We start from the raw sequence: 19,356 nt of genomic DNA on the forward strand, positions 1-19,356 counted from the left end.
ATATATACATAGATATATTATATATGTATGTATTTTTTTTAAAGGGGAACTGGCAGTCTTCAAAAAATGGACTGTGTTTTTTTGAGGGTGAACTAAATTCGATCAAAATTTGTCGTTGACTTCTTCTCAGAAGAAAAAATGCTCAACGACTACTAATTAATACTGGTCTATATTAAAATTTAAAAAGTGATCAGTGTAACAGTTTGTAATGGCCCCTGCTTGAGATAAAATTTGCTAGCCTTAACTTCCAAAAGACTTGATATATAACTCGTTTACTAGTAAATAAAAACCAAAATTGTAAAGTGAGAGAATAATTGCTTTTTTTAATGTAATAATCAAGTGTTTACATCTTTCAATACTACATGGGAAGTATGTTCTCAGAAATATCGCGTTTATATAAAAATTATTGAGCTGTAATTTGAAAAACTGTAGATGTATAAATTTCCACTGTCCTCTCTCTGACTGTCTGTTCTTCCTTAATCTCGAGAAGAAAGTTAGATGAAATCGAAAATTAATATGAAAAGCTTAAGGCAGGAAATCGGATAAACTATACAGGAACTTCCGGTTTGTACCGGAAGTCACGTTACATCCGAAAGTGACGTATATGGTGGAGGCGAGGCCACTTCCAATCAAATCAATAATTAAAAAAATGATTAATGAAAGTTTCCTTTTTACTTTTCCTAAAATATTTTAAAAGTTTATGCAAAATTGCCTTATCAAAAGCTATTTAATTAATAACTACACCAATATCAATACGAAGCAGTTAAGGCGTTAATCTAGCATGCTGAAACTATGAAACTTGGTGAGCAACTTCCCAAGAAATTTATGGTACTCTTTGCTTAATGGAACATTAGTCATTTTTACTACTGTTTTTAGTGAAATCAATATTCTATTTCGTAATTCTATGCTTAAAATTACAATAAAATACTGAACAATTATCAAAAAGAAATAAGCTTACTACAATTTGTATGTTTTGAGTCTGACATCAAGTTTCAAAGTCTACAACGTTTATACCTGTGGTTTACACGCAAAATATTATACTTCCTTCTTTCACGTTATTTCTTATATGTTTTAGCTCAACGGTCTCGCACGGTGACTAAAAACCACTCTTTCAAATCACGGCTAATTCTATCGAATACCCACTGCTGCGGAAGAACACGTTTGACATTTTGTTTTCTACATGTAAATCAATTTTCGTACACCTCGACTTTGTTTTACATCGAGTAAATATATTAAAACATTAGTACAAATATAACGCATATAATCATTTCGATTAACAATTTTACTGGAAATGTTTCCTAATTCATTATGTAAGATTCCAGTCTCTAGGAAAAAGCGAAATCGCAATTTCTTAGTCATTTGACAATTGCCATATTCTAATATCTAGTTTAAATCGAATAACAACAAACTGACCAAAAGAAAGAATTACAAAGAACTTTGAGCGAAACATTACAGTATCTAAGTTTGGGGCACAGTTCATTACCCCAAAAAAGCAACGTATTTTACATTACCACATGATGTTGAATGATGCAACTGAAGCGCCATACTATGCAAAGGGTTGAGACAATAAAATTTAAAATAAATGTTAATGTAACTTTTAATATTATCTTAATTTCGACCTTATTACCAAATGACAGATAATAAATATGTATATGTATATTATACAACTAGAAGTTGAAATTTAACTTCTTGAATTATGCCAACACGAAAATATGCTAATCATTTTTGATATAAAAAACGTGTATTAACAATCATTGTTTAAATTCATAAATCGCTTTTATAGTAAATAAACAAAACTTTTATAACTTTAATACATACTTAAATAGGTAGGATTGCATTCCGATTAACTTTATATACAATTTAAATCTAAAGTAAAGCAAATAGGATTTCATCGATTCACTGGTGTCCCGTTAAGCAAAGGGTTCTAAATTTTTCACTGTCGGTCTTCTCTGGATACGTTGCTACCCATCTCTGCTATCTGACTACATACTAATGTGACCCTGCTTAAACCCACGAATTTTACAAAGACAATTATGGTATCCACAAAAGAGAAGAGTCAAAAATGGAAGAAAAAATAATCCTAACAGAAGAAAAATGTTATCTTAAATTTTTGGAAATTTTGTTCTTAATATTTTACAAAAATTAAAAACATATTGAACTTCTTTAACATATGTAAACACAATCGACATTAAACCTATTATATGCCAGCAGATCAATAAAATTTCTCTATTACGTTTTACAAATTATAGAATATAGTTAAAGTAACACGATAAAATATGTATTTATAATATCATTAATATTATAATATAAGAACCCTACGTATTTAACTTTATTTTATATAAAGAATAAAACTCACCAATATCTTTAGCTGAATACGACATTCTCGAATAAGTTGTAGGTTTTTCTGTTCGAAAACTTTCAAATAGATTTACTTGTTGCTTTACCGAATACAATAATTTTGGAATATCTAAAGGTTTATAAGTCATTTGCACCAGAACAAAATTACTAATGTTTTGTTTACGTCCTAGTGTATTACCATCGTCAGAATTTTTCTTTTCTCCTTTATCAAATGTTGATTTCAGCTGTCTGTGTTCCATTTCAGATATTCAATTCTATAATAAAAATTAACATTGTATTCCATACATTTTTGGAAAAAATTTATTTAGAAACAAGAGTATAGTTGAATGCAAGAGTACAGTTGGAGTAAGATTACTGTGTAGAAGAAATGTTTTCTATTTTGACGTCTAGAATGTTTTTCTCTATTCAGGCATTTCATAGTCTTCTTTTCAACAGAATACGTCTTTCATTCATGATTTTTAATGTAATAATTTTAAGTTAAAATGCCTAAACCAGAACTCTAACTGCACTCTTCCCATTGTATAATCTGTCTTATTTTAAATAAACATACTTCATTTTTCAATAAGAAAATCTAAGTTTTATTTCTAAAAATTAAAATTCAAACTTACTATTTAATGACGAAAAATTATCTGTAATATTGCAACAAGAATGAATACTTCTCGCATTAAACTTAAATGTAAATATTTGTGAAATCTCATGCGAGAAATTCGTAAATATAAAAAGAAATGTTTTTATTTTAAAATTAACTGTTTACGTCAATTCTTAATTTATTTATCAGCAGTATTACATTAATTTATACTTTTATTTTAAATTTTAATTATATAAACAAAAATTAATCATTTGCATAATTCAAAATCTATTGAAACATTTTATTTTTGTCATTGATTTTTACAAGTTATTTATTTTCAACATGCTATAAATTTTAATTGAATGAAAACGAAGTATTATTATTCTTTTATGAATCGATAATTTTTAAACTTTTATTCATGATTATTATTATTTGCAATACGCAAATTTAAAGTGACCATAAAGTTTTTATGCACGAAATTGTGTTTTAACGTAAACTTTGGACTTGAATCTGTTCGATTTTTTGTTGCAGTAATTGTTAACAATAAATCATAACAAACTTCTTATCATAGATATATTTAAGATTATATTCCCGTAAAATATAATTATATACGATTACTATTAAGTACACACGTGTGCTTTGCGCAGAGCCGTAACTAGGCAGGTGCAACAGGTGCACCCGCACAGGGTCCAGTTGGAAGGGGTGCCCAAACTGCTGTTCACAAGAAATTAAATTTTTAAATTTATAATTTAAAAATATACATTACATTACGCCTTACTTAGACCCTAGATGTCTGCTCACCAGTGTTTCCAACTGTGGCGACTTTCAGAGGGACGTAGTAAGGTAGCGGAGACCTCAGACAAGTCAGCCAAAAGTAGCGACTTTTGATATTTTTTAATTTATTTTTTGAGAAATTAAAATTTACGTTTATAGTTTTCAAATTTACAGATTTATCTCTACTTTATAGAGCTTTCTGGCAACTACTAATATTATTACGATATACAAAACTGTATTTCTAGATTTTTCTACAGTGTGCAGTGCTAGAAATCTGTTAAGGTAACATTTTGTAACAAAAATATATCTGCCCAAGGATTTTTTTAAAATTACTAAATTCAAAACGGTAACTTCCGAATGAAATCTTAGTTTCGAGGTTGTAAAAGGCGTCGTGCAGAAATTCTGACATCAATTTTTGCTTTGTAGTGGTACGCTTATGTGGTGTATACCTTAACGGTGGATTAAGCGGTAAGCAAACCATGTGGGCGCGTAGGGTTCAAAGCAGCTCCTGCAGTCTTTAAAATGCTACTGAAAAAGGAGGCTGCGAAAACGCAGTTTTCGCAATCTCCTTTTTTTGCAATACTTCCATGTATCTATATATATCGAAAAGGTTTTTTTTCAACTATTTCTTAGCCCAAAAAAAAAACGCTTCGATATATATAGATACATGGAAGTAATAAATGATATAGCTTTATGGCCAACAATATTAACAGATGCTGTTATTGCTCATATTCTTAAAACAAACCGAAAAGTATAGAAAAGAAATTTCTTAATAAACGAAAAAAAAGTTAAGATAATAGAAATAGATAAAACACCAGATGAAAAAAGAAACTTGACATTCGAAAAATTATTTAAAATACAAATTTACAGTGTTCTTGACACTCTATTGTGTCAAATAGATTGGAGTTATGAAAAAATTAAACTATCTGTGAAGACTTTTGCTTTCACTGTGGCTCTTCTTTACAATACATGAGTTTTCTTATTTAAAAAATTCGGCTGCAGATCTCCTATTAAGGTAAACGCACCGGTAGTAGTGAACACTGCATGAGTAGTGGACACTACAAATCATTTAGTCTACTGAATGATTTGTAGCCATCTACAACCTTATTACTCATATTTGAAGTTCAAAGTGTCCACTACTCATGCAGTGTCCACTACCGGTGCGTTTACCTTAAATATAGCAAAAATTTTAAAAAGTACAAATTCACAATTGAAATTGAAAGTTTTAATTTTGAAATAACGACTCTTATACAAAATATAGAAACTGCATCTCTGCTTAATATTCTACAGAATTTTCATGATTTTGGTTTAATTGAGTCTTACCCAAATATCAATGTCGCTCTTCGAATACAGTGAAAACTGCTTAGGCGACCACCTGCATTCAACGGGCACCTGTCAAAACGGGCAAAATTTTCCGGCACCGAATAGTTTATCCATAGAGTCTTCGTATAAGTTTCCTGTATTAAACGACCACCTGCGTAACGCGACCGCGGGCATCGATTTTTGGTTTGAAACGACATACAACACCTGTAATAAGAGACCACTTTTGCGAATGTTTCTGATCTAAACTATTGTTCGAACCCTCCTCAACAAAGTGTTCCCCTCCTAACATAATGAATTAGTTTAAACTCTTGTTCGAACCCATCCCGGGCACTTTTCCCACCCCCGAAATTAGGTGCAGGTGTTAAAATGTTCGGTCTGGGACCCGAAAAAACTTATAAAATAGACATTTTCAAAGACACGGAGAACTTCTCCTCGTCTTCCTATTGTGTGGCATCATACGCTGAATAAGAAATCGCTTCTGTATCGAACTGGATTGCACCTCGACTCGTGATGGACTTTCTCCTTACAACGCCCCGGGGCCCGCGACCTTCCCAAAAAGATCCGAAAAAATAGTTCCAGTGGAATTCACCCTTCGACAGAAGAAACAAATTAGAAGACCCAACTTCGCTTACTGTCAATTGTTGTAGCTGTAAGTTTATCCCTTTAGTTATAATAAACCAGGTAACTATTTGTAACTGTGGAGTTTGTCTCTATACCTAACGCACCCACTAACGCTTCCCAGCTACTCAAACATTCTGACATCACGCACGGTTTGGCAACCATACGATTTTTATAATAATTTTTCTCTTGGTATAAATAAATATAATTGTTTCATAGAGTAACTTCATCAAACATACTTCCATCACCGTTTCCTACGAAACTCTCATCCTACAACTCGAAAAATCAATCTTTAAATATTGCGAGTTAAAACGAGATCGATCTTTATACGTTTTTCGCATTAGATTTGTTATTAATACAAAACTTTAACTCGTCTTGCGATTGTTCAGACTATTCGCAAGTCAAATTCTACATGATNGGCAAAAAACAAAGGATGGAACAAGAGAAGTTGACCCCGCAAGTTCCGGTAGCCTCTCCTGAATCTGACTCCGATTAAAAAACAATAAAAAAAAGACCCGCTGCAATATGTAAAAAGTACGTATCTGTATGAATGTGTAAAGAAAGTGTTCTTCCACCTCCTCCTCACATCTGACTACCCGGCATAATTGGTGTCTGCTTCATTTTCATTTTTTATGGTACAGTACGGTTATTTTATGCTGCGGAACGAATTATATGTTTTAACATGTATTTCTATAGGAAAATGCGTTCGTATAACGAACGTTTCACTTAACGAACGTGCACCTGGAACGGATTAAGTACGTTGTACGAGGCACCACTGTATATCTTTTATAATTTTTGATTATTTGGTTGCTCCTTCTTCTTTTCTTTGGCGTGTTGTGAGATTTCTGATAGTTGGATAATAAACCGTTTTATTCTAATTAATTTAAGTTGATATTAAAATTTGAAAAAGAGGGTTCCTAGATTGGTACAATAGTCGAATTTCCTCTCACAACTTCAGTTGTTATCCAAGATACAATTAATGTTCACGCGAATACATAATTAAAAAGCTATTTGTAATAATTTTTGTTCATTTACTTTATACGTTTACAAATTANAATAATACGATTTATTATTTTTTCTCATAATACGATTTCATTACATTCTGCGATTGTCCAATGACAATCGCGGAATCAAGAAAGGAAGGTTGCCGTAAAATTGATTTTTGCATTAATGCGTTTATTGTTTTTAGAATATTTTGCGTGCGAAAATTACTTGGATATTATTTTTCTAAAAATACTTGGAAATAAGGTAGATTGATACAGAAACTATAACACATGTACTATATATAAGCTTAAAGAAATAAATAAATAATAAAATTTTATTTATTTATTTATTTATTATCAAACGATGAGATCAGCCGATTAATTGTATCGTGTACAATATTTTTATACCCCTAAGAAAAATTCTGTAGGTCTATGGTAAAATAAATTTCGTTTTCCCACAGTTAAACTTCGCGGCTAATTGCTGTTGTGATAACTTTATTAACACGATCTTCTAACGACAGCACTTTGCATTTCTTTCGTTTTTCGGACATTTTTCTAAGAAACTGAAATGAATTTCCTTTGTTACTTGACTAATTTATTAATAGGTCGTTTCTGACTCATCTCCGCTTTTTAATATTAAGATAACACTATATAAGCTCCAAATTTCGATACAAGAATAATGCGACTACTGAGCTCAATCTATCCTATCTGAAAGTTTACACTTATTCGCGTGAAGAAAGTATTACAATTATTTCATTCGTTTCCTGGTGATGTAGAGCGAAAACTCTTTATTTTTTATTGAGAAGACTTCTTGTCTCATTTTTCTTTATGGGATCGATGTATCAAACGTAAGGCAACAGGAAACTTATTTACATAGTTAAATGGCGTACGCCTGACGAAAAAAACCTGGATAAAAAGTAACCTCCACTTTTTATATCAAATCAGTGGACTAATGAAGGGTGTCCACGATTTGTTTTTGTCACTGCAAAAAATTTCGTTTTAGAAGAAACTTTTCTTTTTTTTCCGTGAATCAGAAGTTAAAGATGATGTAGGCCTACACTGATACACATTCCCCTTTTTTCAAGTGAAAAAGAATATTTTAAACTAAACTAATTTTTAAAAACAGTTTAATTAAACATCAAAATGTTCTCTAATATAACCTCACTGTTATTTACTTTTTCCGCCCTGTTGGCACTAAGTGGACCTCTTGTAACAAGCCTATTCGGGTTCGGCAAGGCCCTCAATGGGGCGCCAGGATAGTGAGGGACGGGACCGACATATGCAGACAGATCACCCCCGGAAAATTTCTAAGGATTTTTCGACTCATCCGGATTCTCCGTCTTAACAGCGCGGCTTCTCCTAATATAATCCCGGTTCTCACACATTCTACTTTACTGATCGGTCATTTGACTGGAGGTTTTCAGGCATTGAGAAAAGCTTTTTTTCCATATGTACTGTGGAGTCGGCCAGGCCCACAATGAGGAGCCCAACGTACTTGAATTACATGATTCAAGAGAATTTAAAGAATAACCCAAACTTCAATCTGAGTTCTTCAGAGAACCGCTACAAAGAGTTGTACGTAAAAAGTTTTCTTATAATATTTTTGGTTTAATTAAAGAATTATTATAAATCATATCAATAAAATTTTTTGCATAAATAATCTAGTAAAAATAATAATTAAAATAAATAATAAAAGTATACTTTTAAAAAAAATATTTGAATTCAATTTTTAAAAAATGACTAAATTCAATTATTACCAGAAGAGGACGATGTGTGGCCAAAAATGGCGAAAATGGAAGAAGTTGACTTCGTTGTAAGTTAATACACGTTAAAGACGTTTTTAATTTAATTTATTATAAATCTGTATTAAATATGATCAATACAAATATGTTCTGTGAATATTACTGCGTTATATGCTTCAAAATTACAAATATGAACAATTGTCAGTTTTTAATATGTCTCGTGTGAAAATTTATCTCCAAAATAAAAACAATAAATATTTTACTTAATAAATTCAAGGTTAATGTTCAGGGTCGGAGACTGTCATGGCGGCTCGTCCTGTTTTAGCCTCGAAACCAGACCGCTTTGGAGACGACGTGTCACGTGACGACGCGAGCGAACGGCGGCGGCTGCTGCGCCGCGGCAGCGCTGGCGGCTCACCGCTGATTCCAGCAAACGAAAGGAAACAGTGGGGACGCACGTTCTAACCTAACCTAACCTATTCTGATAAATTATCATAATTATTACCAATTATATTATTAGAATAGGTTAGGTTAGGTTAGAACGTGCGTCCCCACTGTTTCCTTTCGTTTGCTGGAATCAGCGGTGAGCCGCCAGCGCTGCCGCGGCGCAGTAGTCGCCGCCGTTTGCTCGCGTCGTCACGTGACACGTCATCTCCAAAGCGGTCTGGTTTCGAGGCTAAAACAGGAAGAGCCGCCATGACAGTCTACGACCCTGAACATTCACCAAATTCAAAATAGACATTTTAAACAGCATTTATATTATATTATATTTCACATAATATTTAACATAGAAAATATGGTAGAAGTTACCTTTAGCTACTTTGTATATATATATACACTTATATACATATAAAATTACCTAAAGGTTTCTTCTAGATACAAGTTAAGGAAAGTAATACTGCCTATTCACCATGCAAAGTGAGCGACAGCAAGCCTCGACCTCTGTTCCACATGTAGTTGTGTGTTATTGTGCAAGCAACTGTGAGCATCTTGGCACATGGATGGGAGCAAGCCCCTCCACGCTTCCCACTATGTAACATCGAGTAATGTGTGAACAGTCAAATAGGCTACTTGAAGTCGGCATTGTCGTGGGGGCTAGATGGAAGTTTGAAAACACTAATCTTATCAGGAAAAATGTGAAAGTGCCCTTCCCACTCTTTTAAATTTAATAAGAGATGGAGCCTAATGCTTTCCTCTAGTGACAAATTGTTTAGAAATTAAATAAAAATAATCACGGAAAAGTAGCATGAATTAAATCGTGCTACTTTTCCCCGATTATTTTTATTTAATTTCTAGATAGTTGGGTAGTCGTTTGGCTTATTATTAACGTATCGGGTTTCGAGATGTATTTATATGTATGTTTTACTTAACTATCCCCTAAGTAATTAAAAAAAAAAACAACAGTAGATACCTTTTTCTTAACTCATATCAAAAAGTTAAAAAGGAACCAAAAGTCTTTCATTGTTAGATGAAACTTACTCTCAGTTTCTGACATAAAAATATCAAAACATTATAGTGGTTATGAAGTTAAGAAATGTTTTCCTTTATTAGTGTTGAAATGATATGAGTTCACAGAATATGTTTTTTTGTAGATACAAGAAAGATTTTTATTCCTCCTCAAACTCTTTACATAATTAATGGATGTCAAAAAAAGTACATTATTGTACACAATTGAGGAGGAGGAGGTTGAAGCATTGTCTGTATGAACTTTTCATTGATGTCAGTTGCCATGTATATTTACTTTTATACAGGGGTGATATTCGAAATATTTAACAAAGGGTTCGCTAACAGAAAATTTTTCCTTAACAATTTTTTTTGCTCAAATGGTGCATTAGCAACATTAGTGCAAAAACTGACCTTAAGATACCCATATAAATAAAAAAAATGCATTCGCAAAATTAAGTAAGTTAAAATTTAACATTTTTTATGCCAGAACTATATATATTTATAAATAATAAAAAAGAGTGTTCAAAATGGTTTATTTTGTATATATTTTATTACGACATGTGTTCCGCAGCCATCTTGTATTTTCTCGCGCGCGTGGGATTGTGGGATCTCTCTTATGCTGGATCTAGTTTCAAGAACTCTCTTGAGTCGACCGCGATTGAACCTTGTTTCAGTCGAGATTGAAACGGTCGAGAAAGGTCGCACAGGGTATAAGGCTATAGTTTAGTAGTGTTACAGAGTATAATACGTATATTTTAATATATTTTTTAAAAGAAACAAAACCACTGAGAAATGTTGTGTGTGTTTAACAAGGTTCGGAAAACTTTGAAAATGTTAACAACGGGTTCGGCCGAACCTGTGCGAACCCGCAGAATATCACCACTGCTTTTATAAGCTTATTTAGTAGTAATGTGAATAAACTATCAGAAAAATTTTTCAGAAGTCATTTCTTCAATGTTGGGGGTTCTGAACTATTTTACTGTACATGTAATTAAAAGAGGAGTTTGTAAAAAAGTACATGATTTTACACAACAGGAAGGAAAAAAGTCAAAAGTACCTCAGAAACTATACATGCAATTAATGGACAGCCTATATTCCTAATTAGTTTTAAAATAAAACATGACACTTGTAACTGGCATCTTAATGAATAACTGGACTATAATTTATTATTGTGAACTTTTGAAGTTTTTATTTTTTGAATAATTCATTGGTGATTCTACTTCTGTCATATTTTAGAATATGTTTTGTTTTGCTATGGTAGCTGTTTAATGAATCAGAGTCAGTTAAAAGATCAAAAATATATTTTTCAAAATATTAATGCTTATCTTTAGTTTATATGAGGTTAAATATTTTAACAATCATCCTCAGAAATATACTATACACCAATGAAACTTGATTTGTAGTATGAAGGATCATTTTCATCAATTAAAATTTTTAATGAAAATTATTGAAAATAGAAAATAATCTCAAAAAATGTTTTTATTAATAAATGATGTGTGATTTTTGAAGTGTAGTTTGAGTCTTGATACCGTATTTACTCACATGTAAGACGATCTTGCATATAGGATGAGGTGTAACTTTAAAGATCAAAATAAAGAAAATTAGATTTATTAATACAATTCTAATTTTATTTTGTTTAATCACAAATAAAATATTATCAAATGCATGTAAATGCACACATTGCCCTGCAGAAATTACTGGCATTATATATTTTAAGGAAAAATCTTACAAAATTGACAACTTAATTTGTTCATGTAAAGCTGGACAATCTGGAATGTTATTTGCCAATTCTTAATAGTTGAATCCATTTTTTGTTGATTACTCTTATGAGTTTCTCCAAATTCTGATTTCCAAATAATCATCTGTTTTCACCTGGGAATGGATTAAAACTTATATCGGGCTCTCATATGACTTTGGAATTTCAATTTTGAATTCAATTCAAAAGTTTTTCTTTTTCTATTGCTATTCATCTTTACTCCTGACAATAAACAAGAACGATTTAAATGACCCAGATAAAATAGTTTTGTTTTTAAACATCAGAGGATGAGCATCCAGTAAAAAATGCAAATACAAAGTTCACAAAAATTATTGCAAAATTGCAAAGAATATTTTGCTTGTGCAAATAGGATGACCTAGGTTTTTGAAGCAGTGAAAAATGAATAAAAACCTTATTTTATACATGATTAAATACGGTAATTTAAATTGATTTCAAATAATTGATTGTGACTCTGTATAATGTTTGAACTAAAAAATAATAAGACTTACTTCTAGTATAAACCAAAACGGTGCTTAATTTACTTTAATTTCTTTCAAAAAAGTTCGGCACAATCGAATATTAACTGATTTGCTTGTTTTTCACCTGAAGAAGAACCAGAAGGTTCGAAAACGTTAGTGAAAGAAATTAAAGTGAATTAAGCACCGTTTTGGTTTATACTAGAAGTAAGTCTTTTGAAGTTACGGTGTGTGTTGGATGTAGTATTGTTTAAAAAATAATAATAAAATATATTTATAAAATACACTACCCTACAATAATGGACAGGACACCTGTCAAGTTCGGTGGTGGTGGTGTTCTTGTTTGGGGGTGTTTTTTGTGGTATGGCCTGAGAACTTTGCATGTTGTTCCTGGTATATTGAATGCCTATGCCTACATATCAATTCTTCCTACAGGTCTTCCTGTAGGAAAGGACAATCAGGTTCTTCCTACGCTCTGGCAATTTTATGGAATGGACGAATGTTACTTCCAGGATGACAATGCTCCATGTCACATTGCAGCCTCTGTCAAGCAGTGGTATCAAGATACAAATGCCAACCGTCTTTCCTGGACTGCTCAGAGTCCCAACCTAAACCCAATAGAACATTTGTGGGACGAGTTAGAGCGACACTTACAAACCAGGGAACCACGTCCAAAATCTACAGCTGAGCTGACAACATTCTTGAAGCAGGAATGGACACAAATACTCATTAGGGCAGTGTTTCTCAACCTCTAACAAATCATAGCCCCCTTCAACATAGTATTGACCCCTTCAGTAAAACTGTTATGTAGTATTGCCCCCTTCAATACAAAATTTTGATGCTGAGGGCCAAGACTAACGCCAAATTCGTACTGCATTGATAGACTAGTGACTAGTATAATGTTATTTGTTTAATTATTGTACGATATAACAAATAAAATATCTAATTATTCTTAATACAGTAGAGCATCGTTTATCCGAATCAATTGGGGACTGGGGACTGGGGTTGTTCGGATAACTTATTTTTCGGATAACCGATTATGTATGAAAANAGTTACGGTGTGTGTTGGATGTAGTATTGTTTAAAAAATAATAATAATAATAATAATTGTACATTTGATACTTTTACCACAGAGAAGTTATTAATTCAATAAACATTTCACTTTAAATTAAAGAAAAATTGTAAAATGTTTATTTGAAACTATATTATTATCATCATCATTATTGTGTTAGTGGAATGTATCCTACACAGTGTATATATTGGTGTCTAGTGCTATGCTAGACCACAGACCAAAGTCAGGGCATAACTGTAGAGTGCAAATGTTTTGTTTATGTGCTGTTTGCATATACAGTAAGTATTTGTGTTTAAGAATTTTCTGATTACGTGATGTGTTTAGTATGACACCCTTCTGTAGTGTGATACATGTGCTATTGTAAGCTTTAATGTTTCATGACTTTTGTGTAGTGCATGAGATATGATACCTGTGCAAGAAAAGATTACTAGCACAGTATGTACACAGGTGCTTTATATTGTTCATAAGTTCTGATTATTTACTAATTTTTCAGTGTTTGATACAGCTATGTCTATTATGTATGTTATTTTGTATCAAAAACATTCACCAAAGTAGAAAATCCAGAAGTATTTAAAAAAAACTGTAAAATCCTAGACAGGTTTGAAATTTTCTAGGCATCATTTAAAGATACAGAGATTAATTAGAGGGAGGCAGAAATTTTGTCCCATGCATGGAGATCTTTATTTCATCATTATGCAAACTTAAGTTTGACATCAATCACATGTTGGAAGTAAACAATAATATCATACTAAGTTTGGTTTTCAAACATCATTCTCTATCTTAAAAATTGAATTTTGACTATTTACAAAAAATTTTTTTAATTTTTCGAGTCTATCTTTCATCCTTTTAACACACCACAGAAGTAACAGTATATTGGCTTGGATGAACTTCCACAGAACACGTGATAAATTATAACGAAATACACACAAAGTTAAAAACGATCGAAACGCCGACCTTTTATTTGAGGATTCGGCGTTTTTTAACATTAAAACAATGGTTACCATTTCTGACCATAACTACCATGTTCTTTAGCACAATATATAACTGGTTCAGGCCTCCTGGTGGTGATTTTGGGTAATCATAAAGTTCATTTGCATAACAGCATACATGATAACATGAGCAACCCAGGATATTTTCAATTAAAAATTGAATTTTGACTATTTACAAAAAATTTTTTAATTTTTCGAGTCTATCTTTCATCCTTTTAACACACCACAGAAGTAACAGTATATTGGCTTGGATGAACTTCCACAGAACACGTGATANTCGAAAAATTAAAAAATTTTTTGTAAATAGTCAAAATTCAATTTTTAATTGAAAATATCCTGGGTTGCTCATGTTATCATGTATGCTGTTATGCAAATGAACTTTATGATTACCCAAAATCACCACCAGGAGGCCTGAACCAGTTATATATTGTGCTAAAGAACATGGTAGTTATGGTCAGAAATGGTAACCATTGTTTTAATGTTAAAAAACGCCGAATCCTCAAATAAAAGGTCGGCGTTTCGATCGTTTTTAACTTTGTGTGTATTTCGTTATAATTTATCACGTGTTCTGTGGAAGTTCATCCAAGCCAATATACTGTTACTTCTGTGGTGTGTTAAAAGGATGAAAGATAGACTCGAAAAATTAAAAAAATTTTTTGTAAATAGTCAAAATTCAATTTTTAATTGAAAATATCCTGGGTTGCTCATGTTATCATGTATGCTGTTATTCTCTATCTTGTTCTTTACAGACACATTAAGGTGACATTATTCAACACTTGGCAGAATAATGTCACCTTAGTGTGTCTGTAAAGAAGCAAGATAAAATCAACAACACGGTTTCATCAGAATCAAACAAAATTCTCTATCTTCTAAATTACTTTTCAACCTGAAGATAATGACTTAAGTTTGTTGAAAACATTTTTTTTTATAAAGTTTTTTTCTTAAATACTGCTGGATTTTCTGGTTTGGTGAGTGTTTTTGATGTTAATATTAGTTATTAACCCAGTTTTTAATTGTTACTACAAGTATATTATTTTGGTTTATTTGTCAAAAAATGTGATGTCTAGTTTGTTGTGGTGGATTGTTTTATCTGTGACACTCATAGTATATTTTGGGTATTATTTTTGGTGATCATCTGAGTAGTGTATTTGTACTATGGTTTCTGGATGTGTAGAATTTTGTGTTTGTACACAAACTTTTTATCTGTTATATTTGCTGTTTGGTTATGTCAATGTAAGTAGTCTGTTTGTGTTAAATCTTACAACCTGATGTGATGTTTTGTATAGTCTTGTGCATACTGTGGCATTTCTTACAAATTTCTTGTCTTATAAGATGTGCTTTCTATGAAGCACTTTTAAGAAATTCTTGCTGTTTTGTTTGACAATCACGAATCCTTTCATTTCTCCAAACAAGCATCCATGAGTCAGCCAGCAATTTGATACTTTTCTGTAAGTGTGGTCCTGGCTGAGATCATTAGGGTGCCTACCATGGATCTCATTCCAAGCCCAAGACTGCCTGATGGTATCTGTGAGTTTTGTAAAATGCATTAAATTCAGGTTAATGTTGTGTAAGTTTGATGGTGTACTGTTTTTTCTGTAAGAATTACAGCTTTGTGTTATTTTCTGTAGAAAAGCTCTCATTGTGTATGTATTTGTTAGTATTGCTGGTTTAACATATTTGTGATGCCCAATCCTCTTCCTTTATGAGGCTGACTTAGACTTTCTAAGGAGTATAGAGAGGTGGTTGTTGTGTTTTGTTTATGTTGTTCATGTTATCTTTTGGAGTTGTTCTAGTTTGGGTGTGTCTAATATATAACTAACTATAATTAATGTGTTAATAGGACTTCAACAGGCCAAACTCATTTAGTCTCTTGAAATTCTAAATATTTATAGATTTTACTCTCATCCATGGATTTAAATTAAATTAATTAATTAATGATGTTTCCATTTCTGACTAGAAAATCATTTCTTCAGGATTTTTTTTTCTGTGTGAAGCATTCTGCATTTGTATAGACCAGTGTTGTCCAGCCTTTTTACCTAGTAGGCCAAATAAGAAATTTAGGTATATTCAGCAGGCCACTAAGGTACTTTAATATACAGTAAGATCCTGCTTAATGCTGATTTGATATAACACGGTCTGCTCGAAGCATAAAAAAAACTCAAAATTTACACTTATTCAAATTAATGCAGAATTTCATTGATTCATATATAATACGATTATTTACAAACATCAACCAATCAGCAAAAGGTGGCAATTCGTCATTGTGCTGGACTTTCCTTAAATCTATGTTTCTTTTGTGCAATTTTTAAAAAAAAAATATAACGTCATGGATGCCATAGGAAATAGCAACTTTGCTTAGCAAGAATTAACTGATAAATGCATGAACGAAGTGTGGAAGAAGTTACGGCTGAAGATATTCAAGAGCCTATCATGGTATCGTTAGATTGACCAAATTGTCAACCTAGTCAATACAGCAGGCCTTTTTTTTTTTTTTTTTTTTTTTTTTTAAACTCTTTCTGCCTTGTGGGCACTAAGAGGGTCTCTTTTTGCAAGGCCATTATGGATTTGGTCAGGTCCAGAATGTGATGATTGGGTGGTGAGGGACGGGGCTTGACATATCTGAACGGACCACTCCCGGAAAATTCCTGGGGATTATTCAATCCATCTGGATTTGATCCTGTCCCCCAGAGCGGTAGGTTGTCACCTTGACCACTTGGCCATCCGGCTGTCTGATACAGTAGGACTAGGAGATGTAGATGAGCAGGATATGAGGAGTTACTGCAGGTTTCTGGTGAGAGCCTAACCAACGACGACCTTCAAGAACTAGCAGAACAAGGAATTTGCTAGTTCTTGAAGGTCGTCATTGGTTAGAACTGGAAAATAGAGATAATGAAAATGAAAATCCCGAAGAATTTCTCTACTGATTTCCTTAGTAAAAGTTTGGTAACGATAACCGAAATTGTTTATCAAATTGTAGCGAATGATCCAGATTTTGAAAGGAGTGCAAAAACAAAATGAGGCATTTTGGATGCAATCTCATGCTACTGACGATTGCTTAAGGAAAGAAAAAAGTGACAAATGAAACTACATGACTTTGTTGTAAAAAGCAAAAATTTAAAAAAAATCAGGATCTTCATCATAAAAAATAAACTTTACATATCTGTGTTCATATGTTTATGAGTTATTTAACATATACTGTATATGTTAAATAACTATTATGTTATTATGCAAATTAATATAAAAATAATGTAAAATTAAAGTAAAATTTGTTTCTTTTTGGTTGTGTTCTCCCCTTTCCCTATTTACTCTATGTTAAAGAAGTGACCTCATTTAATGCTGTTTTGTTTAGTGCTTTGTCANTTATTTATTTCCGTGTTTGTTATATCTATGGAGACTAGAGAGACTCTATGTGGTGATTTCTTGTAACCGTGAACGAATCAAAAAACGAGATAAAATTAATGAGAACATTTATTAGCTTACATACATCTGACTTGGATTTTACACAAATTGCAAAATTATACCCCGACTTACGAAAATTCAACTTACTTGGTTATCGCTTGGTCCCACCTATTGCGTAAGTTTACTGTATATAAATCAATTTTTAGTATTACTGTATATAAATCAATTTTTTCTAAAACGGAAACAAATTTTCCCATAATTTAATCTTGCGAGTGCTTTCGACGTATTGCCTGAAGACGACGTGCACGTCGTCTTCAGGCAATCCAAAATCGAATAGAGAATTTGAACCGTATCGATAATATTATCAATATCTGCTTTTATGGTACTAGTCTTAATTCTATGAATGTTAGTTAAATGAGAATCACTCAACCTATCTCTTTTAGCAATCTTGATGTTTTACATGTGCAAAAAGAATTGTTCACAACAGTATGCACTGTACTATCCCGCATGCATAACAGTTCTCTAGATGAAACAGTTTTCTAACACCAATTACATCATTATTACATTAAAGTGTATCCAGTGAAATGAGAATAATTTTTACGACATACTTTACAAAAATAAATGAAAATATACCTAAAAAATTTGGGGGGACAGTGGGCCTCATATAAATATGAAGCAGGTCGTGGGTTGGACATCCCTGGTATGGACCAAACTCTATTTGAATATCAGTGGAGTAAATTTGTGTAATGTCTAACAGGTGATTTAGCAGTGTTTGTGTGTAAAATTTTATGTTGTTTATGTATGTACATGAGATAATATGCATTGTGTTGTTCTTGATGTATCCATATTTAGTGTTGTGTAACCATATAACCTGTTGGACATTGGGTTCAAAGCCAGAAAAAACCAAAATGGTCTTAAAAGAGTTACTCTTGAAAATGCCTTGCCTTACATGTACAGTATTTCATTTGTTTTTGTGTGTCATGAAGTCTGAGGTGTAATGTTTTCTAATTTTGCACTGTTTTCTAAAAATGTAATGAGTATTTTGTATAGATGTATTGTATACAGTAACCATGACTGTCAAATACTGTCAAATGTCGTTCTATAATCTACGCATGTTACATGTAGGTTTGTGTATTTATTCTTGCACATTTATACTTGCAGGTGCACGAACATTCAGATACAGGTTTACGGGAGTCAGGTTTACCTTCATATCAGTATGATTCACAGCTAGAAGGTGAAATTGTGACACCTGAAACTAGAGAGTCGGAATTTAATACTTTAGATGAACCTGTTAAAGAAACAATTGTGAGTAAATTTTCTCTGTGTTTATTTATTTCTAACTTTCATTTTTATTGAATGTAAGAAAAAAATTTCTTAAAATTATGCAATATAATGAAACTAAAATTCATTCTTCATTATTTATGATATAAATATTAAGAATACAGTAGAGCATCGATTATTTGAAAGAAAATTATTTGAAACGTCAATTATCCGAAAGAATTCCAGTCGGCAAATTTAAATTTTCGCCAGTGCTGTGGTGCTGCAATCTTTGGCTATGTCTTGGGCTATTCAAATATTTTACGTTTTTGATAGTAAATTAACTTCTGAAGTATAATTTTTTATTGTTTTGATATTTTTCAATATATTTATTTTGTTTGTACAAAATAAAAAAATAATTTTTAACGATACAATAGTCTTCGTTAGGCTTAACATCGACGAAAATTCAATGCGAAGCGACACGCAACGGAGAAAAATTTCAACATGGGATAGGTTAATATATTTTTTTGTACATAATCGGTTATCCGAAATATCGATTTTCCGAACAACCCCAGTCCCCAATTGATTCGGATAA

General features: G+C 32.0%; 1 protein-coding gene and 1 long non-coding RNA gene across 2 annotated transcripts in view; one reads left to right on the forward strand and one right to left on the reverse strand.

The window, feature by feature from the left end:
- Nucleotides 1-3,068, reverse strand: part of LOC111618188 — a 6,022-nt gene extending 2,954 nt beyond the window's left edge. Inside the window, exons 1-3 of the long non-coding RNA XR_002755535.1 lie at nt 2,967-3,068; nt 2,537-2,612; nt 2,357-2,467 (exon numbers count right to left, since the gene is read on the reverse strand). This is a non-coding gene — a long non-coding RNA (uncharacterized LOC111618188). The remainder of the gene's footprint in view (nt 1-2,356; nt 2,468-2,536; nt 2,613-2,966) is intronic.
- A 5,320-nt stretch (nt 3,069-8,388) lies between these two features.
- The window catches only part of LOC111618351 (protein YIPF6-like), a 55,428-nt gene continuing 44,460 nt past the window's right edge, over nt 8,389-19,356 (forward strand). Inside the window, exons 1-2 of the mRNA XM_023359858.1 lie at nt 8,389-8,437; nt 18,666-18,809. Of these exons, the coding sequence (XP_023215626.1) occupies nt 8,408-8,437; nt 18,666-18,809 (174 nt within the window). The 5' untranslated portion in view covers nt 8,389-8,407. The remainder of the gene's footprint in view (nt 8,438-18,665; nt 18,810-19,356) is intronic.

This window comes from Centruroides sculpturatus, unplaced genomic scaffold (genome assembly GCF_000671375.1).
Source record: "Centruroides sculpturatus isolate CEXI.00-Female unplaced genomic scaffold, Cexi_2.0 scaffold69, whole genome shotgun sequence".
Lineage (NCBI taxonomy): Eukaryota > Metazoa > Arthropoda > Arachnida > Scorpiones > Buthidae > Centruroides > Centruroides sculpturatus.